This window comes from Macrobrachium nipponense, chromosome 43, assembly GCF_015104395.2.
Source record: "Macrobrachium nipponense isolate FS-2020 chromosome 43, ASM1510439v2, whole genome shotgun sequence".
NCBI classification, from domain to species: domain Eukaryota; kingdom Metazoa; phylum Arthropoda; class Malacostraca; order Decapoda; family Palaemonidae; genus Macrobrachium; species Macrobrachium nipponense.
The window spans coordinates 35,747,297-35,764,164 of record NC_061104.1 but is presented as its reverse complement, the minus strand read 5'-3'; the positions used below and the strand labels follow the sequence as shown (position 1 = coordinate 35,764,164).

General features: G+C 45.0%; 1 protein-coding gene across 1 annotated transcript in view; it reads left to right on the top strand.

Moving 5' to 3' along the window:
- The window catches only part of LOC135213647 (lethal(2)neighbour of Tid protein-like), a 229,336-nt gene extending 215,970 nt beyond the window's left edge, over positions 1 to 13,366 (top strand). Inside the window, exon 11 of the mRNA XM_064247689.1 lies at positions 13,012 to 13,366. Coding sequence (XP_064103759.1) covers positions 13,012 to 13,183 — 172 coding nt within the window. The 3' untranslated portion in view covers positions 13,184 to 13,366. The remainder of the gene's footprint in view (positions 1 to 13,011) is intronic.
- The last annotated feature ends 3,502 nt before the right edge of the window (positions 13,367 to 16,868 follow it).

Here is a 16,868-nt window from a genome sequence, read left to right as displayed (position 1 = left end):
CAGTGAATGTAAACTTGCTTCAGAATTATAAAGAACACCCTGTATCTTGGCCGCCGCCCGTGCCCTTGGTAATTGTGTCCCAGAAAGATAAATTAGTGTTGAGAAAGACACAAGAGGTGTCTTAGTCTTTCAAAGTTTTGAGCAGAGTTCAAAAACGGAAAAAGTAAGAGAGAAGGATAATGTGATAGCTAATAGCCTCTCTAGAGTTTTCAGAATGAGTAGCCTAATGACCGTTTTCTATTTTGGCACGAGTGGTTGAGTGAATGAAGAAGTATTAAAGCTTTATGCAGAATTGTTTCCCCGCTGTTTAATTCTTGTTTCTCTTGAAAAAAAATAAAATCAGTTGATTTCATTTTTTTTCTCTTTTGGGGAGGGCGTGTGATGGTAATTGCTTCCTTGCAAAGAAAGATAAAGGAAAGGAGGACGCATTTTCAAGAAGTTCGGCAGCAAGAAGGCGTTAGCGCATTGTGTTGGAGGTGCCTGTTATCATGATGGTTCTAGAATCGGCAGGAGTGTTGTGGAACTCGTCAGGCGCCGTCGACGTGAGAAACGCAGCGAAATATGATGCAATACCTTGTCTAGATTCATCTAAGAAATACTAGTAATCTCAGGAGCCTGTGACGTTCGCCGTAGGCTCCGCCCACCCCCAGACGTGCCCTGTTTATAATAAAATTGACGGTCGTAGCAGGCAGCAAGCAACAGATCGTCAGAGAGAGATCTTAAAAGAGAGACCAGTTAATCACAGAGAGATATCCTCAGTAAGAGCCATAGATCAGATTATCAGTGAGAGATCAGCAGCAGCAGAGATCATCCGTGAGAGATAAGAGAGAAAGGGACCGACGGAGAATCAGAAGAAAAGTTGCTCGAAAGTTGGTTGGATACTGATCTAGTCGTCTTCAGGAGTGGACGACCGAGTTAACTCGACGTTGAGCAGACTTCATAGAAGAAAATGTCCTGCTAGAGGTTTTAGGGAGTTCCTGCCTTCCAAGTATCAAGAGTAGACATTATTTTCTGCAATACGAAGTCAAGAGGACATCTGCAATCGCCGATCTTCTGTGAAGTCATTGCCTCGAGTCACTAAACCGACTAGCAAGTATTTGAATTACCTCGCTGTTCCCCCAGTTCATGCAGTGTAAGATTCTATCTTTTTATGTAAATAGGAGATACCATTCTGCATTTACCTTTGTTAGTAAGCTTGTAAATAAACCTTTGTTGTGTTAGTGTTTCTTTCTATATTCGTATCCCCAGTTTCAACTGTTGGTGTTGAAATATTTTTTTTCTTATTTATTTCATATCGAACCTGAAGCGGACCTCTCTCAGAGGCCGTAACAGGTCCCCAGATCGATGCCTCAATAAATTTATTAGGCTCATGTCTGATGGAAGCATTGGCAAGGACATGCTTCCTGCAGTCCCGCCTAGCAACCACAAAGTCATACAGGTCACACTGGAAAGTCTGCAGCGGCTACTTTGTTTGGACCCGGAATAGAGGTTCCTCAGCGTAGACAGAGGCCGTCAACTCTGAAGTAGTAACCGAGTTGATCGACCTACTCAGTCTACACTTTGCCTTAAACTCTGCCTTTGCCATGGCATCCGGAATTCTGGGTAACCATTCACTAAACTGTGTGGAAGCACACTCCGGATCGAGTTTGCCCACTGTGAACGTTTCCGGAGCACCCACCCAGCACTCCAAATCTCCGGGAAAGAGCAGAGAGGCAGGTTCTGTCTCTTGAAGCTGAGGCATTGGCTTCTCCTCCATTCCGGCCTGCAGAGTTAACTCCGCGACCTTAGATGTGCAAGGGGTCGGGATGTTATCCCCCACCACGAACATGGTGTAGCAACCTTTGTGTGGCGTCAAATTGGTGTTGACACAATCCCATTCCGAAAGGGAGCGGACCCATGCCAACTGTGCCTGATCCCTAGGATAGATCACAGTCTTCTTTGGGACCCTGTCTACCCTGACAAATGCTTCCTCAGCTAACCGAGCGTAGCCTGGGAAGGGAAATAAGAGGTTCACCGGGAAGAATTCGTAATCTTCCACTGGACGGGTTCCGCAGCCTTCAATTGTCAGCATGCCATCCGAAAAGGGAGCATGCAGCACCAACCGCCATGGGTTGTTGTCCTCGAATGGCGGGAGCTTAGATGCATCCGGCACAATAAAGGACTGCTGTGTGCCTCCGGACTGGATAAGTCCGGCCAGCAAGCTCTCCTGAGTCTGTAGTCTCTGAGCCAGAGACAGGATGGACTGCCCCGATGTCTCTAAACCCGAGGCGAGCTGAGAGGACATCGATTGGAATCTCGAGTCCACAATACTGCCCATCTTCTCCGTGAGAAGATTAGCGAAGGCATCAGGGTCGAAGCCGGACTCTGTCGGTCCGGCTTTAGAACCCTTAGCTCTCGACCCCTTAGGTGGGGGAGTAGCTTTTGCCAAGGAAGCCAAAGGCTTTGGGGCCAATGACGACCTGGCGGAGCCCGCCGGAGAAGGTTTAGCTGGTCTGGCAGCCTTCGGCAGGGACTTCTTTTTCAGGGTTTTCACCTTGGGGATCACAGAACCAGACCTATCCCCAAGGATCATGGACTTCGAGAAGCCCTGAAAAGAAGAGGAAGAAGAAGGAGTTGGGCTAAAACTAAGTGTTTTAGATCTAAAGCCACCTGCCTCACTTACCTCCCTACCTTCTTCCTGTGAGTCGACGGTCATTGGCTTGCGATGCAGACTGATGGCCGCCACCTCCTCTGTCACCTCCTCACACAAGCCCTCTTGGTCTTCCGGAGGGGCCTGGGTTTCCAAACGGATCCTCTCGATGATAGGGGCTGCCACTTCCCTAGCTACTGCTGCCGACATCCTTGCATTTGAATAAAGGAGAGAACACATCTCCTCCGACAGCACGTAGGGGCATCCAGCGGCAACGTTCCTCCCATAACCCCCACCCAGACCTTAAGGTTCGACAATGAGGAGGCCTTGAGCGTCAGAGGGGTCTGTAAGAGAGGACGAAATCAGATCCTCCAGTGGCGGAACTATATCCTAAAAATAAAAAACATTACTGAGGTGAGGATGGTACCTACCGACTCGTTAGTCACGTTCCCCACCAAAGCGTAACATACTTCGCAGCCATCTGGATGCCAGACTAAGAGGTCGTCAACCTGCACCGCACAGCTGGCATGAGATCGGCAGACCTCATGCCCACACGGTTGCTGGAGAACGGCTGCGTACCCCAACTCCAGACAGCATACCATCTGTAAGTTGGAATTGATACATGAGTATCGTCAAAATAGTTCCTCCAGAGTTAATTCCAGCGGTATTTGTACACTTAGACTAGTTCTACTAAAACCAGCTAAAGGTAAACATCAACTATTAAATAAAATTTTACTTAACATTAAAGCTCTGAATGTCTCCGCCTGCTCCGGAATCCATAATCTCGTTATCGCAGTAGCTATGACCGGCGGAGTTAGCCTGATACGAGCAGAACAGGGGAACAAGGTAAAACCTAAGCCAGTCTGATCGCGCCGGAGTAGAGTAGCAATTCCAAGTCAATTGGAAACGCATTCTCTAAGCCTAGTTCCGCCCCTACCCGAGTGGGGAAGCAGCGATAACACCAGAGAAATACAGAAAACAGAGCGGCGGGAGCAGCGGTACTAAGAACTCCGGCGTATAACATCCTGGCGAATGTGATGGTAGACCACACCTCACCGGAATAAACACAGGCCCGGAGACATACCAACAGAGACTACATAATCTTCTAATCCTTAACCTTCTCCAACTAATCCCCCAGAACAGTGCTCGACGCTCCAGCTGTTGTTCACCGATAGGATTACTTGGTCAGCGAGCTAACGAAGCACCGCCAGAACGAGTCCGGAACGGAAGGAAGAGCCCGGAGGAGAAAGGTAAACTAGTAATTGCCTGGCAACAGCAACCGGTGAGGTGATTACCACCCTCCTAAAAGCCGTGAAATAGCCTACTACTAAAGGGGCAGAAGACGACAGGCCAACTGACACCCTAAAGGAGGTAACGGCCAAGGCTATACTTTACAAAATTTATTGATAAGGAATTATTGGAAGTACCGATGAATAAAGGCAAGCCCATCTACGAGCCTAGCCTAACCCTCCAAAATCGGATACCCCGATCTGGTCAGGTAGCCTAGGTTTGGCGCCTACTATAGTTCTCACAAAATTGGAGGGAACAACTTTCTAGAAGCCTAACCCTAAGCCTCCAAAATCGAATACAGGGAGTCCCCGGGTTACGACAGGTTCAGCTTACGACGTTCCGAGGTTAGGGCGCTTTTCAATTATATTCATCAGAAATTATTTCCAGGGTTACGACGCCTACAACGCTCATCTGGTAGAAGAAATATGACACCAAAAATGCAAAATAATCGATATTTGAAGGATTTTTTGATGCAATATGCAATAAGAATGCAGTTTACATAGTTTTGAATGCATCCAAAGCATTAAAAGTAAAGTTTTCTTAGGATTTTTGGTGATGTTCCGGCTTACAACGATTTTCGGGTTACAACGCGTCTCAAGAACGGAACCCTGTCGTAACCCGGGGACTGCCTGTATATCGACCTGGTCAAGTAAGATAGGCCTAGCACCTACATTACATAACAAGAGAGGAACTCTCTAGTAATGGATCACCCTCCAAAACTAATATGTCAGTATGGTCAGGTTAGCCAGGACTCGTACCAACTATGGGTAGTGAAAAGTACTCTCAACCGCCTAGCCTACGTTCCAAAACCTAACCTAGATCTGGTTGGGTAGGCTAGGGTAGGTAGATATTGTGTAGGACTTCCAAACCTCATCAAAATACAATTAGTAATATATTATAATATAATAAAAGGGATTTTGACAAAGGAAAAATCTATTTCTGGGTGAAGACCTGTGTCGCCCAGTGAAATGTCCCTGTAGCACTCATTTCTAGGTATAAATAAATGCTAAACATACCAGAGAAAAAAGCCATATGGAATGCTAGAGTTACTACCTCCAGCTCGCTCACCCTCAAAGGGTGTCGGTATAGCACAGGGGCGAGTGGAAACCACTATCACAGATGCTTTGACCAATTGGATGTCTCCTCTATCAAAATCCCCCTCTAGAGAGGGTGCCTGTTACGTCCTACCTTCCGCTTTTCCCCCCGCTTACTACTACCTCTGCCAGAAACCCTCATTCCTGAAATACGCACCCAAGCTTGGGCCAGCTACAGGGTGTGGAAATGAAAAAGAGATGGATGGGTTCACTGGGCGACACAGGTCTTCCCCCAGAAATAGAATTTTCCTTTCTCAAAATCCCTTTTCTGGGCTCGACCTTTGTCGGCCAGTGAAATAGTAACAGAGAATTGGCCATACAAGCTTGGAAAAAATGCAAACAAAAATTTATATGAAAGGAAAATAAAAATTTTCTCAAAATTATTGTTTTAATAACCAAGGTAAGGATAACAAATGGTAAAATGTACCTAATATGACCAAATTCATACTATCATGGAAAAATGCAACATATAAAAACAAATATATTAATGAACTATGTACATGTACAGGAGTGGGTTGATGAGCAATCCAGTCCGGAACAAAAGGCGGAAAGGCAGAGATTACAAGCGAGGCAGGTAGGTGAGAGCGAGTACCAAAAGATAATTAATAGCAAAATGATAAAATTCAGATTTAGAGTTACATAACTAGGCCGTATCAGGGGAGACAATGTTCCCTGCAGCCACTGCCGAGTATTTAAGGGCCTCTAGAGTTGTCAGATAGTGGCGTTTAAATACTGTCAGGGATTCCCAACCCGTATATTTCTTAAGATCCTTGAAGTTCATATGATGAAAATAATTAACTGAGGTAGCCACTGCCCGGATATCATGGACATGAGGACTGAATCCGGATTGGCTTGTTTAATAAAATAAAGAATTTGTTGTCTGATGGCCTTCAAGGAAATGGTTCCACCTCTCTCTAATAAAAAGAGGACCTGAAGACTTTTTAGAAGTTCTGCCCAAATAAGATTTTAATGTAATAATAGGACATAATGATGGGTCCTGTGGAAGAGGACAATCTTCCATGGAGACCACCTGTTTTGTTGGTCTTCATTCTTTGCTAAGAATTTCCGATCTGGAGAGAGCAGAACTTCTCCTGACAGGAGAAAAAATCAATATGATTTGGTTCTCTGGAGAGAGCCGACAGTTCACATATTCTGGCGCCTGAGCCAGACTCATTAAAAATAATGTTTTCCTGAGGAAGGGTTTATATATGAGCATAGTTCGTTATCAGTATCTGAAGCCAACCTGAGTACGTCATTTAAAAACCAGGAGACCGTGTGAGGGCGGTCTACCGGTCTCAGACGAGCACATGCTCTAGGGATAGACGAGAAGTACGAATCTGTTAAATCAAAATTAAAGCCAAACTGAAATATCTTCCTCAAGTCAGATTTAGTTGTAGTAATGGTACTAGCAGCTAGGCCTTTTTCGAACAGAGTTCTAAAAAATGAAATTGTCAGATTCGTAGTCATCTTCTGGACATCTGATTCTTTTAGAAAGATGGCTAGCTTCCTTACTGCCAAATCATACTGCCTGAGTGTTGATTCTCTTTTGTCTGACTCCACGAACAGGGTGTTTAGTGGGTCAATATTAGCACCCTTCTGTGCCGCAAACTTCATAAAGTCCATAAAGTTAGGGCATTCAGAATTCTTGAGGAAGCTGACACAGTCCGAGTTTGTACTATTTGAATCAGTTTTGGGTTGGGAATCCGTCTGGGACGGAGTTTCAACTCTAGTAGAAGAGGGAACCAATTGCTCTTTGGCCAGTTGGGTGCTACCAATGCTATCTGACCTCTGAAAGATCTGAGTTTGTGTAGAACTTTCAGCAAGAGGTTTATTGGCGGAAATAGGTAAATCTTCTGCCAATTGTTCCAGTCTATGGACATCACATCTGTGGCGTGAGCCAGAGGATCCAGATTGGGATAGCCACATAAACACAGAAAGTTTGTGATTGACTCCGTGGTGAACAGGTCTACCTGAAGGCCCGGGATTTGTTTGCAAATCCAATGGAATGATTTTGTGTCCAAGGACCACTCCGACTCCAGCGGAGTTGTCCTGGACAGTGAGTCTGCGATGACATTCTGTACTCCTGCCAGGTGAGTAGCTGACAGGTGCCAATGTTTTTCATTGCCAACGAAAAAATTGCTATCATCACATGATTTATTTGGCTTGACTTAGAGCCTCCTCTGTTTATGCAATAAACTATCACTGCGCTGTCCGAGACTATCTGATATGAATGTTCCTGGCCGGAGCTAGTCGTTTCAGGGTCAGGAAAATGGCCATTGCCTCTAGTACGTTGATGTGGAACTGGGGGAATGCTGTCGCCATGTTCCTTGAACTTTCTTGTACTGAGAGTAGCCCCCCAACCACTCAGACATTACTCATCGTTGGTTGCCCAAATGAGGCAGTCGTCTAGGTAAGCTACTAACATCACCCCCTGAGCTCTTAGTTCCTGTACTACTGTCTCTCCTATTTGGTGAATATTCTGGCACTATGTTGAGCCCGAATGGCATGACTCTGAACGAGTAAGCTTGTTTCCCTAGTTTGAAGCCTAGGTATGGAGAGAAGTTTCTTGCTATCGGTACATGATAGTAAGCATCTGAAAGATCGATAGAGGTGGTGATGACCCCACGGGGAAGTAAGGTCCGCACCTGCAAGACGATTAGCATGCAGAACTTGTCGCATTGAATGTATGAGTTGAGATGGGACAAGTCTAGAATCACTCTTCGTTTGTCCAAGTCCTTCTTTGGTTCACTGAACAAACGTCCTTGAAATTTCAGGTAATTGACTTTCTTTATTGCCTTCTTTTGAAGAAGGTCTTTGGCATAGTCTAGAAGGTGTGTCATTGGAATCTGATGGAAACTGACTGGTGGAGGAGGCCCTTTTTTCCATCTCCACCCCAGACCTTTTGATACAATACTGTGGGCCCACGTACTGAAGGTCCAATGGTCCCGGGAGAGGTACGTACAGTTTCCTGCCTACCTGGAGAGACTCATTGACTGGTTGAGGTCTTACTTCCTCTGCCTCCTCGGAAGCCTCTGCCTCTTGAGAGAACTCTAGAGCCAGCTCTCTGCCGGTAAGCACCTCTTGCTCTGCTGTCCCTTGGGTGCCTATTATAGCCTCGAAACACCCCCTGTGTTTCAAAGGAGGCGTTGAAGGCTGGGGAAGTCATAAGGGCAGCCGAACTCGAGGGTTGTTGAGTCGTTTGACTCTGCAGCAGAACAAACTGCTGTTGTGGTTGTGCCTTGGATGTCGAAGGCTTGCTCATTTGGGAGACAGGAACTGCCTGTACCACTGTTTGAGGTTGAGAGGTCTGGAAAGGCTGATACTTTCTAGGCCTCTTCCTACTTTTGGTTTGTGGTCCGGGGGTCTCGAACTTCCTTTTGAAGGGAAGTCCCCAGCGGACACGAAGGTTCTGGTTAGCTCTAGCCGCCTCATTGAGGACGCTGTTAACCACGTCCACAGGAAAGAGGTTGGCTCCCCAGATTGATGCCTTTATGAGCTTGTTAGGTTCATGCCTGATGGAGGCAGTAGCAATGACATGCTTCCTACAGGCTCGTCTAGCCACTATAAAATCATACAGGTCCGATTGATAAGTCTGCAGCAGCGACTTCGTCAGGACCCAGAATAGAGGTTCCTCTGCAAAGACAGAAGCTGTCAACTCTGCAATGGTGACTGAGTTAATTGACCTGCTCAGCCTACATCTTGCTTCGAATTCTGCTTTTATCAAGGTATCCGGAATTCTAGGCAAACGTTCACTGAATTGTGTGGAGGCACACTCCGGGTCGAGTTTGCCCACCATGAACGTTGCCGGAGTGCCAGCCCAACACTCCAGATCTCCGGGAAAGAGCAAAGAGGTAGCCTCCGTCTCTTTTAGCTGAGGGATGGGTTTATCCTCCATTCCGGCTTGCAGTGTCAATTCTGCGATCTTTGATGTGCAAGGAGTCGGGATGTTATCTGGCACTACGAACATGGTATACCAACCTTTGGGAGGCGTCAACTTGGTGTTGATGCACTCCCATTCCGTAAGGGTGCGGACCCATGCCGACTGAGCCTGATCTCTAGGGTAGATCACTGTCTCTTTCGGGACCTTGTCTACCCTGACCAACGCTTCCTCGGCTAGCCTAGTGTAGCCCGGGAGGGGGAATTGAACTCATAGTCTTCCACGGGTCGGGTTCCGCAACCCTCAATTGTAAGCCTGCCCTCTGAAAATGGAGCATGTAGAGCCAACTGCCATGGGTTGCTATTCTCGAATGGTGGGAGCTTGGATGCGTCCGGCACCGCAAAGGACTGCGGTGTGCTTCCGGACTGGATAAATCCAGTCACCAATTCCTCCTGGGCTTGTAATCTTTGGGCCAGAGACAGGATGGACTGTCCGGATGTCTCTAGACCCGAGGCGAATTGAGTGGACATCGATTGAAGTCTCGAGTCCACTACTTCGCTCATCTTCTGCATGAGAAGAGTGGCAAAAGCCTCCTGATCGAAGCAGGACTCCGTCAGCCTGGCTATAGAAGTCTTAGCTCTCAACCCCTTGGGTGGGGGAGTAGCTTTGGCCGAGGAAGTCGAAGGTTTGGGGGCCAATGACAACCTGGTGGAGCCTGCTGGAGAAGGCTTGGCTGGTCTAACCGCCTTCGGCAGAGACTTCGTCTTCAAGGTTTTCACCTTGGGGATTACCGAGCCTGACCTATTCCCAAAGGTCGTGGACTTCCCAGAGAAGCCCTGAAAAGAAGAAGAAGAAGGAGTTGGGCTGAAGGAGAGAACGTTAGCCCCACGACTACCTGCCTCACTTACCTCCCTACCTTCCTCCTGGTCCTCGATGGTCATGGGCTCCCGGTGCAGGCTGATGGCCGCCACCTCCTCGGTCATATCATTGCACAAGCCCTCTTGGTCCTCCGGAGGGGCTTGGGTCTCTTGGCAGATCCGCTCTATGATGGGAGCCGCTATTTCCGCCGCTACTCCTGCTGAAACCTTAGCGTTCGAGTAGAGGAGGGAGCACATCTCCTCCGACAGCACGTAGGGTTGGCCGGATCCCACGTTTCTCCCAAACCCCCCTACCCAGGCCTTAAGGGTCGACATCGAGGAGGCCATGAACGACAGATCAACTTGTAAGAGATAATCAAATCAGGTTCCCCATTGTCGGGGACTTTTCTCGTTATCTAGTTTGACTATGCGCAATCGATATGCGTAACATAGAATTCAGAGTAACACTGAGGCGAGGAATGCCTATCCTACCGACATCGTCTGTTTACGTTCCTTCCTAACAAGGCCCGTAACCCACACTTGAGCAGCCCTTCTGAGTGCCAGGACCAACGGCTCCCTCCAGGTGGATGGCGCAGCTGGCATGAGACCGGCAGACCTCATGCCCATACGGCTTATAAAGGACGGCTGGGCACCCCACCTCCAAGTCAATTAGAAACGCATCTCTAAGCCTAGTTCTGCCCCCACTGGAGTGGGGAAGCAGAGATAACACTAGAGAAGTATGGAAAACAGAGCGGCGGAAGCAGCGGTACGTAAACTCCTGCATATAGCCTCCTGGCGGGTGTGATGGTAGACCACACCTCGCCGGAAAAAACATAGGCTCGGAGACATACCAACAGAGATTACATAATCTACTAATCCCCCAATCTCCTCCGACTAATCCCCAGGACCATGCTCTATGCTCTAGCTGTTGTTCATCGGTAGGATTACTTGGGCAGCGAGCTAACAAAGCCGCGCCGTAATGAGTCCGGGACGGGGGCGGGTGAGGGGGGAATGTCTGGAGGAGAGTTGACGAGTCGTGATCGCCTGGCCACAGCAACCGAACAGTGTATACCACTTTTTGAGAAGCCGTTAACTAGCCTACTACTAAAGGGGGCAGAAGATGGTAGGCCAACTGACATCCTAAAGGGGGCAATGGCCCAGGCTACACTCAACAAAAATTAATTCATAAAATAATTGATGAGGAATTATTGGAAGTACTGACGAAAAAAGGGAGGGGGGGGGGGAGAAAAACGCATCCAGCTAAGATCCCAGCCTAACCCTCCGAAATTGGTACAAATCCGGTCAGATAGGCTAAGATGGCTCCTATAAGGACGTCATGAAGAGGATGCCTAGAACCTAACTCAACCCTCCAAAATCAAATCCACTGATCTGGTCAGGTAAGATAGGCCTAGCCCCTACATACGTAACAAGAGAGGAACTCTCTAGTCCTGGGCCACCCTCCAAGCAAACATATCTGCCTGGTCAGGTTGGCGGTACTAGGAGCCACTAAGGGTGGGGGAATACTCAACCCGCCTAGCCAACCCTCCAAAAGCTAGCCTAGGTCTGGTCGGATAGGCTAGGGTAGGACATCGTGAAAAACTTCCAACCTCATCAAATAGCAATACAAGACTATAATCAAAATGTAAACTAGAAATATACATGCATGAGCACCGCGAATGAATGAGGAATCTACGCCTCTTAAACTAAACTGGCGAACCGCTAGGCTAGCCTAGGATGCCAAAACCACAATACTCGCACATAACGTAGAATTGAAGCATATCACCGTACGCACGAAAGGGAACCAACTCGCTCCTGAGTGACTGAGGATAACGATAAAGGCCCTAGAATAGGCTAATAACGTAAGGATGAAACCGTAATAAACAAGGCTCTCAGTACTCATCAGGAGCGATACGGTAAAATATACGAAAACAGTAGCGTATGTAGTGAAGCGCTAAACGGTGAACAAAATTACATAGCGAAATAAAAATCTGCTATAACTGCGCACGCGGCCAACCATGCATCCAAAATGGCTGACTCGGAGGAGGCGTCATGCCCAGCTCCCATGAACAAGAGTCTTAAAATAAGGGCAAAATATTGGATGCATCGTTGCCCCATCGTGCTCAAAAAACAAAAAATGGAATACTCAACTTAGAAGAAGAAGTTTCTTGGTGTAGGGAAGACATGATGCCCCGCAAAAACACTTCCTGGAAACAGCGAAAACGGAGCATGTGAACACAAAGAGTGTTAATTCAGGAACGAGGGTTCTTGTCAGAGGTATTAGTAGCGAGCGGAAGGTAGACGTTGTAACGGCACCTCTCTAGAGGGGGATTTTGAGAGAGGAGACATCTAATTGGCAAAGCATCTGTGATAGTGGTTTCCACTCGCCCCTGTGCTATACCGACACCCTATGAGGGTGAGCGAGCCGGAGGTAGTAACTCTGGCATTCCATATGGCTTTTTTCTCTGGTATATTTAGCATTTATCTATACCTAGAAATGAGTGCTATAAGGGACATTTCACTGGGCGACACAGATCGAGCCCAGAAATGGTTGTAGTAAGAGGTGTATTGGGGTTTATATAGGCATACACAGATTATCTGTGTGATCTATGTTGCATAAGAGGTTTGCAATCATGCATGGTTGTAGGGCTGCACAAGAAGTCTTGGAACACCTTACCTTTGTATAATGAGGTTCAACTGTACTTTGAAAAGTTAATGAAGTGAAAAGATGAAATTATGAAAAGGATTACATGAAGCACTGGCATATAGGTTTAAGTACTTCCAAAGTTGACATGTAACAGTCAGTAGCCTGGAGAATTGTGCTGTGATTAACACACCAGACAGGAAAAAGTGAGGCAATTGACTGCTGGAACTTTTGGGTCCCTGGAGTCGGTGTGCAGATCTACCAGCTTTCCTTTATAAATTGTACAAAAGACTGCTGCGGATGATTATTCAGAACGATGAATGTGGCTTATGTGTGAGTGCAATAGTCTGTTGAAACCATTAGGTTTTTCAGACATTTGTTTGAGCCAAAACTTTTCTTGTTTACTGGATGTTTTTCAGATAATATTTAACTTTTGTAGCAGAATTCAACCTAAAAGAATTATTTGTCAAACAGGAGAAATCTGTTTCATGTAAAACTGCTTGACTTTTCTTAGTTTTGGTAAAAATTAATGTATTATTTATAGAGAAATATTTACTCAATGATGGTTTCTACCTGATACATTATCATGAGTATTTGATGTTTTGAATTGTAATATTTTTCAGGATCTTAATACTGGGACTGATCGAGCTCTGTTGGAATACCTATCCATCTACTTGGTGGAGCTCATCTCTCCTTCATGCTTGCCATTTAGCTCTGCTAGTAGGTCTTTTCCTCAACAGGCCTACAGACAAGCAGGCAGAGAGATACAGGAAGATGTTTGGAAAGAAGGATTAAGACTAATAGTGATCAGTTTTGTATGTTTGCTAATTAGCTTTTTTTCATGTTAAAAATACATGTTAAAATTTGACACAGAAGATTAATGTTTATATAAAAATATAATGTACAATACTATTTTATATAAAACCATGAATGTACTTGAAATGATGTTTGGTTATAGAATTAAAATTCTAAAGTTTTGCAATTTGTTTTCTTGAGAAATATTTTTAACAAGAAGAGTTTACGTACGTTTATTAGACATTGTGGTGAAGAGGTAATAAACAGAGTTAACATATGCAATATTCATGAAGGAAATTGAGAATCAAAAAGTTGCATGGTCAGATATCTATAATTATTTTGTTATAGAATAGCTGCTGTAGTTAACCTTATGATCCCACTGTGGCTCCATAAGACAGACCATGATTTCTCTCATAACTGGTAGGCCAGAACAGTGCTATAGTTAGTACAGTGAAGGAATATAAATGGACTCAAGGCAGGAAGGCACTTTATCCTGCCTTACAACAGCTAAACAGAAGATCATGACTCAACATCATTCTGCAGATTTGTTAACAATGCTAAGGGTGGGTGAATCACTGTAAATTGTTATCGTAGGTCTTGCTAAAAGTAAAGACCACTTTGTTTTGCTTTGAGAATCTTTCTTTGCCAAGATTTCCCAATAGTCCATTGTTTTAATTTTCCTTCAGAATGGTGTTACCCATTGCCATCCATTTTCATATCTCTCACACCAGGAAGTAAGTTGCCTACCTATTGTACTTTCTGAGCTATGACTTTAATGTGTGTATTTTTAAAGCCTGGTCCAACATAAGAATTATTCATTTAACATTGCTAGGTACTTGGTGTTTAAACTATGGACTTCATTTGTCCAACTTGGCATCAGGAGATCAGTGAACTTGGCATACTTGGACAAGGACAACTCTTTATTACCTACACATCCAGCTGTCACAGGCTGTTATCTCCTAGCCTGGCATTCCTAACCAAGAATGAAGACCCACTGAAGAGGAAATCGCATATTTTTCTGCGGAAACTCAGTGTTACTGATAAACCACTAACAAGTTGCTCTCACTGCATGGCCTTAGAATTATCTTAGTGTCCCTAACTAAAAAGGGAAACCCACACTGCTGCCCTGTCACATGATGTCCAGAAGGTGGGCATCTCTCTGGCTTTCTTTGGAAATGTCTCTTTAATAGAAATTTTCAAATTTACAGGGTGTTTGTCAGAGACTGTGTTCCCCAAACAAGGGATTTTGACAAAGGAAAAATCTATTTCTGGGCAAGGGTCCGTGTCGCCCAGTGAAATAATCCCTTAAGTTCATTATTTCTAGGTAAATGATACTAACTTTACCAGAGAAAAAATAAAAGAGGGGGATGTCAGAGTATCTGACTCGCTCACCCTAAATAAAAAGAGGGTGTCGGTATGGTACTGGGGCGAGTGAGACCACTACCACGGACCTCTTGTCATTTAGAATTCTCCTTCACCAAAATCCCCCTCCCGAGAGAGCTGGTACACAGCCGGCGCCAGCAACTACTACTACACACCCACCCACGCCGACAGCAGCGCCTCTCGTGGCCATCCTTGAAGTTAGAGACCAATCTTGGGCGCAAGGGTGGGAGATAAACAGGGGGGGATTTCACTTGGCGACACGGACCCTTGCCCAGAAAAGGGATTTTGACGTAGGAAAAATCTATTTCTGGGCGATGGGTTCGTGTCGCCCTGTGAAATAATCCTTAAGTTCATTATTTCTAAGGTAAATAACCTAATAAATACCAGAGAAAAAATAAATTCAAGAAGATGTCAGTATAAGTGACTCGCTCACTCTATAAAAGAAGTGTCGGTATGGAAACAGGGGCGAGTGAGACCACTACCACGAGCTTGTTGCCATTTAGAACTTCCCACATCAAAATCCCCCACCTGAGAGAGCCGATCCAAAGGTGAATGCGTCTGCTACTACTTTTCCTTCGTCAAAATCCCTTTTCTGGGCTCAGTCCATGTCGCTTCATGAAATTGTACCAGAGAATTAGAAAAAAAAAAAAAAAAAAAAAAAAAAAACGCCACAAGATTGGAAAAGAAACAATATAAGGTCTCAAGAAAACGAAAAGAAAACAAAAATAGTTATACTAATCTAGTTTTTGAAATATTTACAAAGTTATCATACTTAAACTTAAACTAGTACAATTTAATATGTGTTAGCCTTAAAATATATAGTAGGACTTAAAATTACACTTAGGCTAACTTATGATAACTTAAAACTAGAATTATTGAACATCAGTATATACAAGTGAGACTCTCTAGCATAAAAATAAGAGAGAACATCACAGAATAGTCCTTAAGACTATAATTATTAAACATTCATAATATAAGTGAGTCTCCTTAGCATAAAAATAAGGGAGAACATCACCAAATAGTCACAATTGGCAATATTATTTACAAGTGTGAGTGCCCCTAGCAAAAAAATAAGGAACACATCACAATATATAGCCTTCTAGGCAGCTAAGGCTCAAAACAGGATTGAGCTTGACGATAGTGTTAGAGGAAAATATTAGTGAGGCAGGTAGAAAGGAGATCTGGATCTTCGACTACAACTACTAGACAGTGTCAGGAGAAACTATGTTTCCCGCTGCCACTGCCGGAAATTTAAGAGATTCCAAGGATTTCAAGTAGTGACGTTTGAAAACTGTTGGCGATTTCCAGCCAGTGTATTTTTTTAAATCATCGAAATTCATATGCTGGAAGTAATTAATAGAGGTGGCTACTGCCCTGATGTCATGGGCTCTAGGGAATGAATCAGGATTCAAAACACAGAGCAAGGAAAAACCATGTGTGTGTGGAATGTCGCTAACGAAAAGGATGTCACGAGAAGTGCTGCTGTCGGCGTGGGTGGGTGTGTAGTAGTAGTTGCTGGCGCCGGCTGTGTACCAGCTCTCTCGGGAGGGGAATTTGAAGGAGAATTCTAAATGACAAGAGGTCCGTGGTAGTGGTCTCACTCGCCCCAGTACCATACCAACACCCTCTTTTTATTTAGGGTGAGCGAGTCAGATACTCTGACATCCCCTTCTTTTATTTTTTCTCTGGTAAAGTTAGTATCATTTACCTAGAAATAATGAGCTTAAGGGATTATTTAACGAAGCGACACGGACTGAGCCCAGAAATTACTGTATTGCGATTGAAGAGGATCGACCGTAGCTTGATTTAGTAGGCAGTACAGTAGGTCACAGCCTGTAGGTCCCCTAGTGAAAAGGAAGTTGCTCTAAGCCGTTATATTTCCGAGATATTGCCAGGGACAGAGTGGTTATCCTGCATCCCAGCCTGACATGGTCCCCATTGGGCGCTAGAGAATCTTTGTAGTGACCCTTCAGCCCCTGGTTGCAACCACTTTTATGCCTTTTACTTTACATCTGTTTTCTGTTCTTTTTCTTCTGTCTTACTATCAACCCTCTCCTAACAAGCATTTCATAGTGCAACTACGTGGAGTTTTTCATATTCCATCTGGAAATCTTTCAACTTTCAATTTAGTTTCATTCCTTCTTTCTTTTAAACCACTCTGAGCTTTTTCACAGTCTTGATCATTGAGGAGGGGTGCCATTACCATTGCTAGAATAGTGGGAGCTGTGGTGGTCTCAACAACCACCTAATAAGATCTAAAAGTTATCACTTATTGGATATTTTGAATACTGATCCAAGAAGC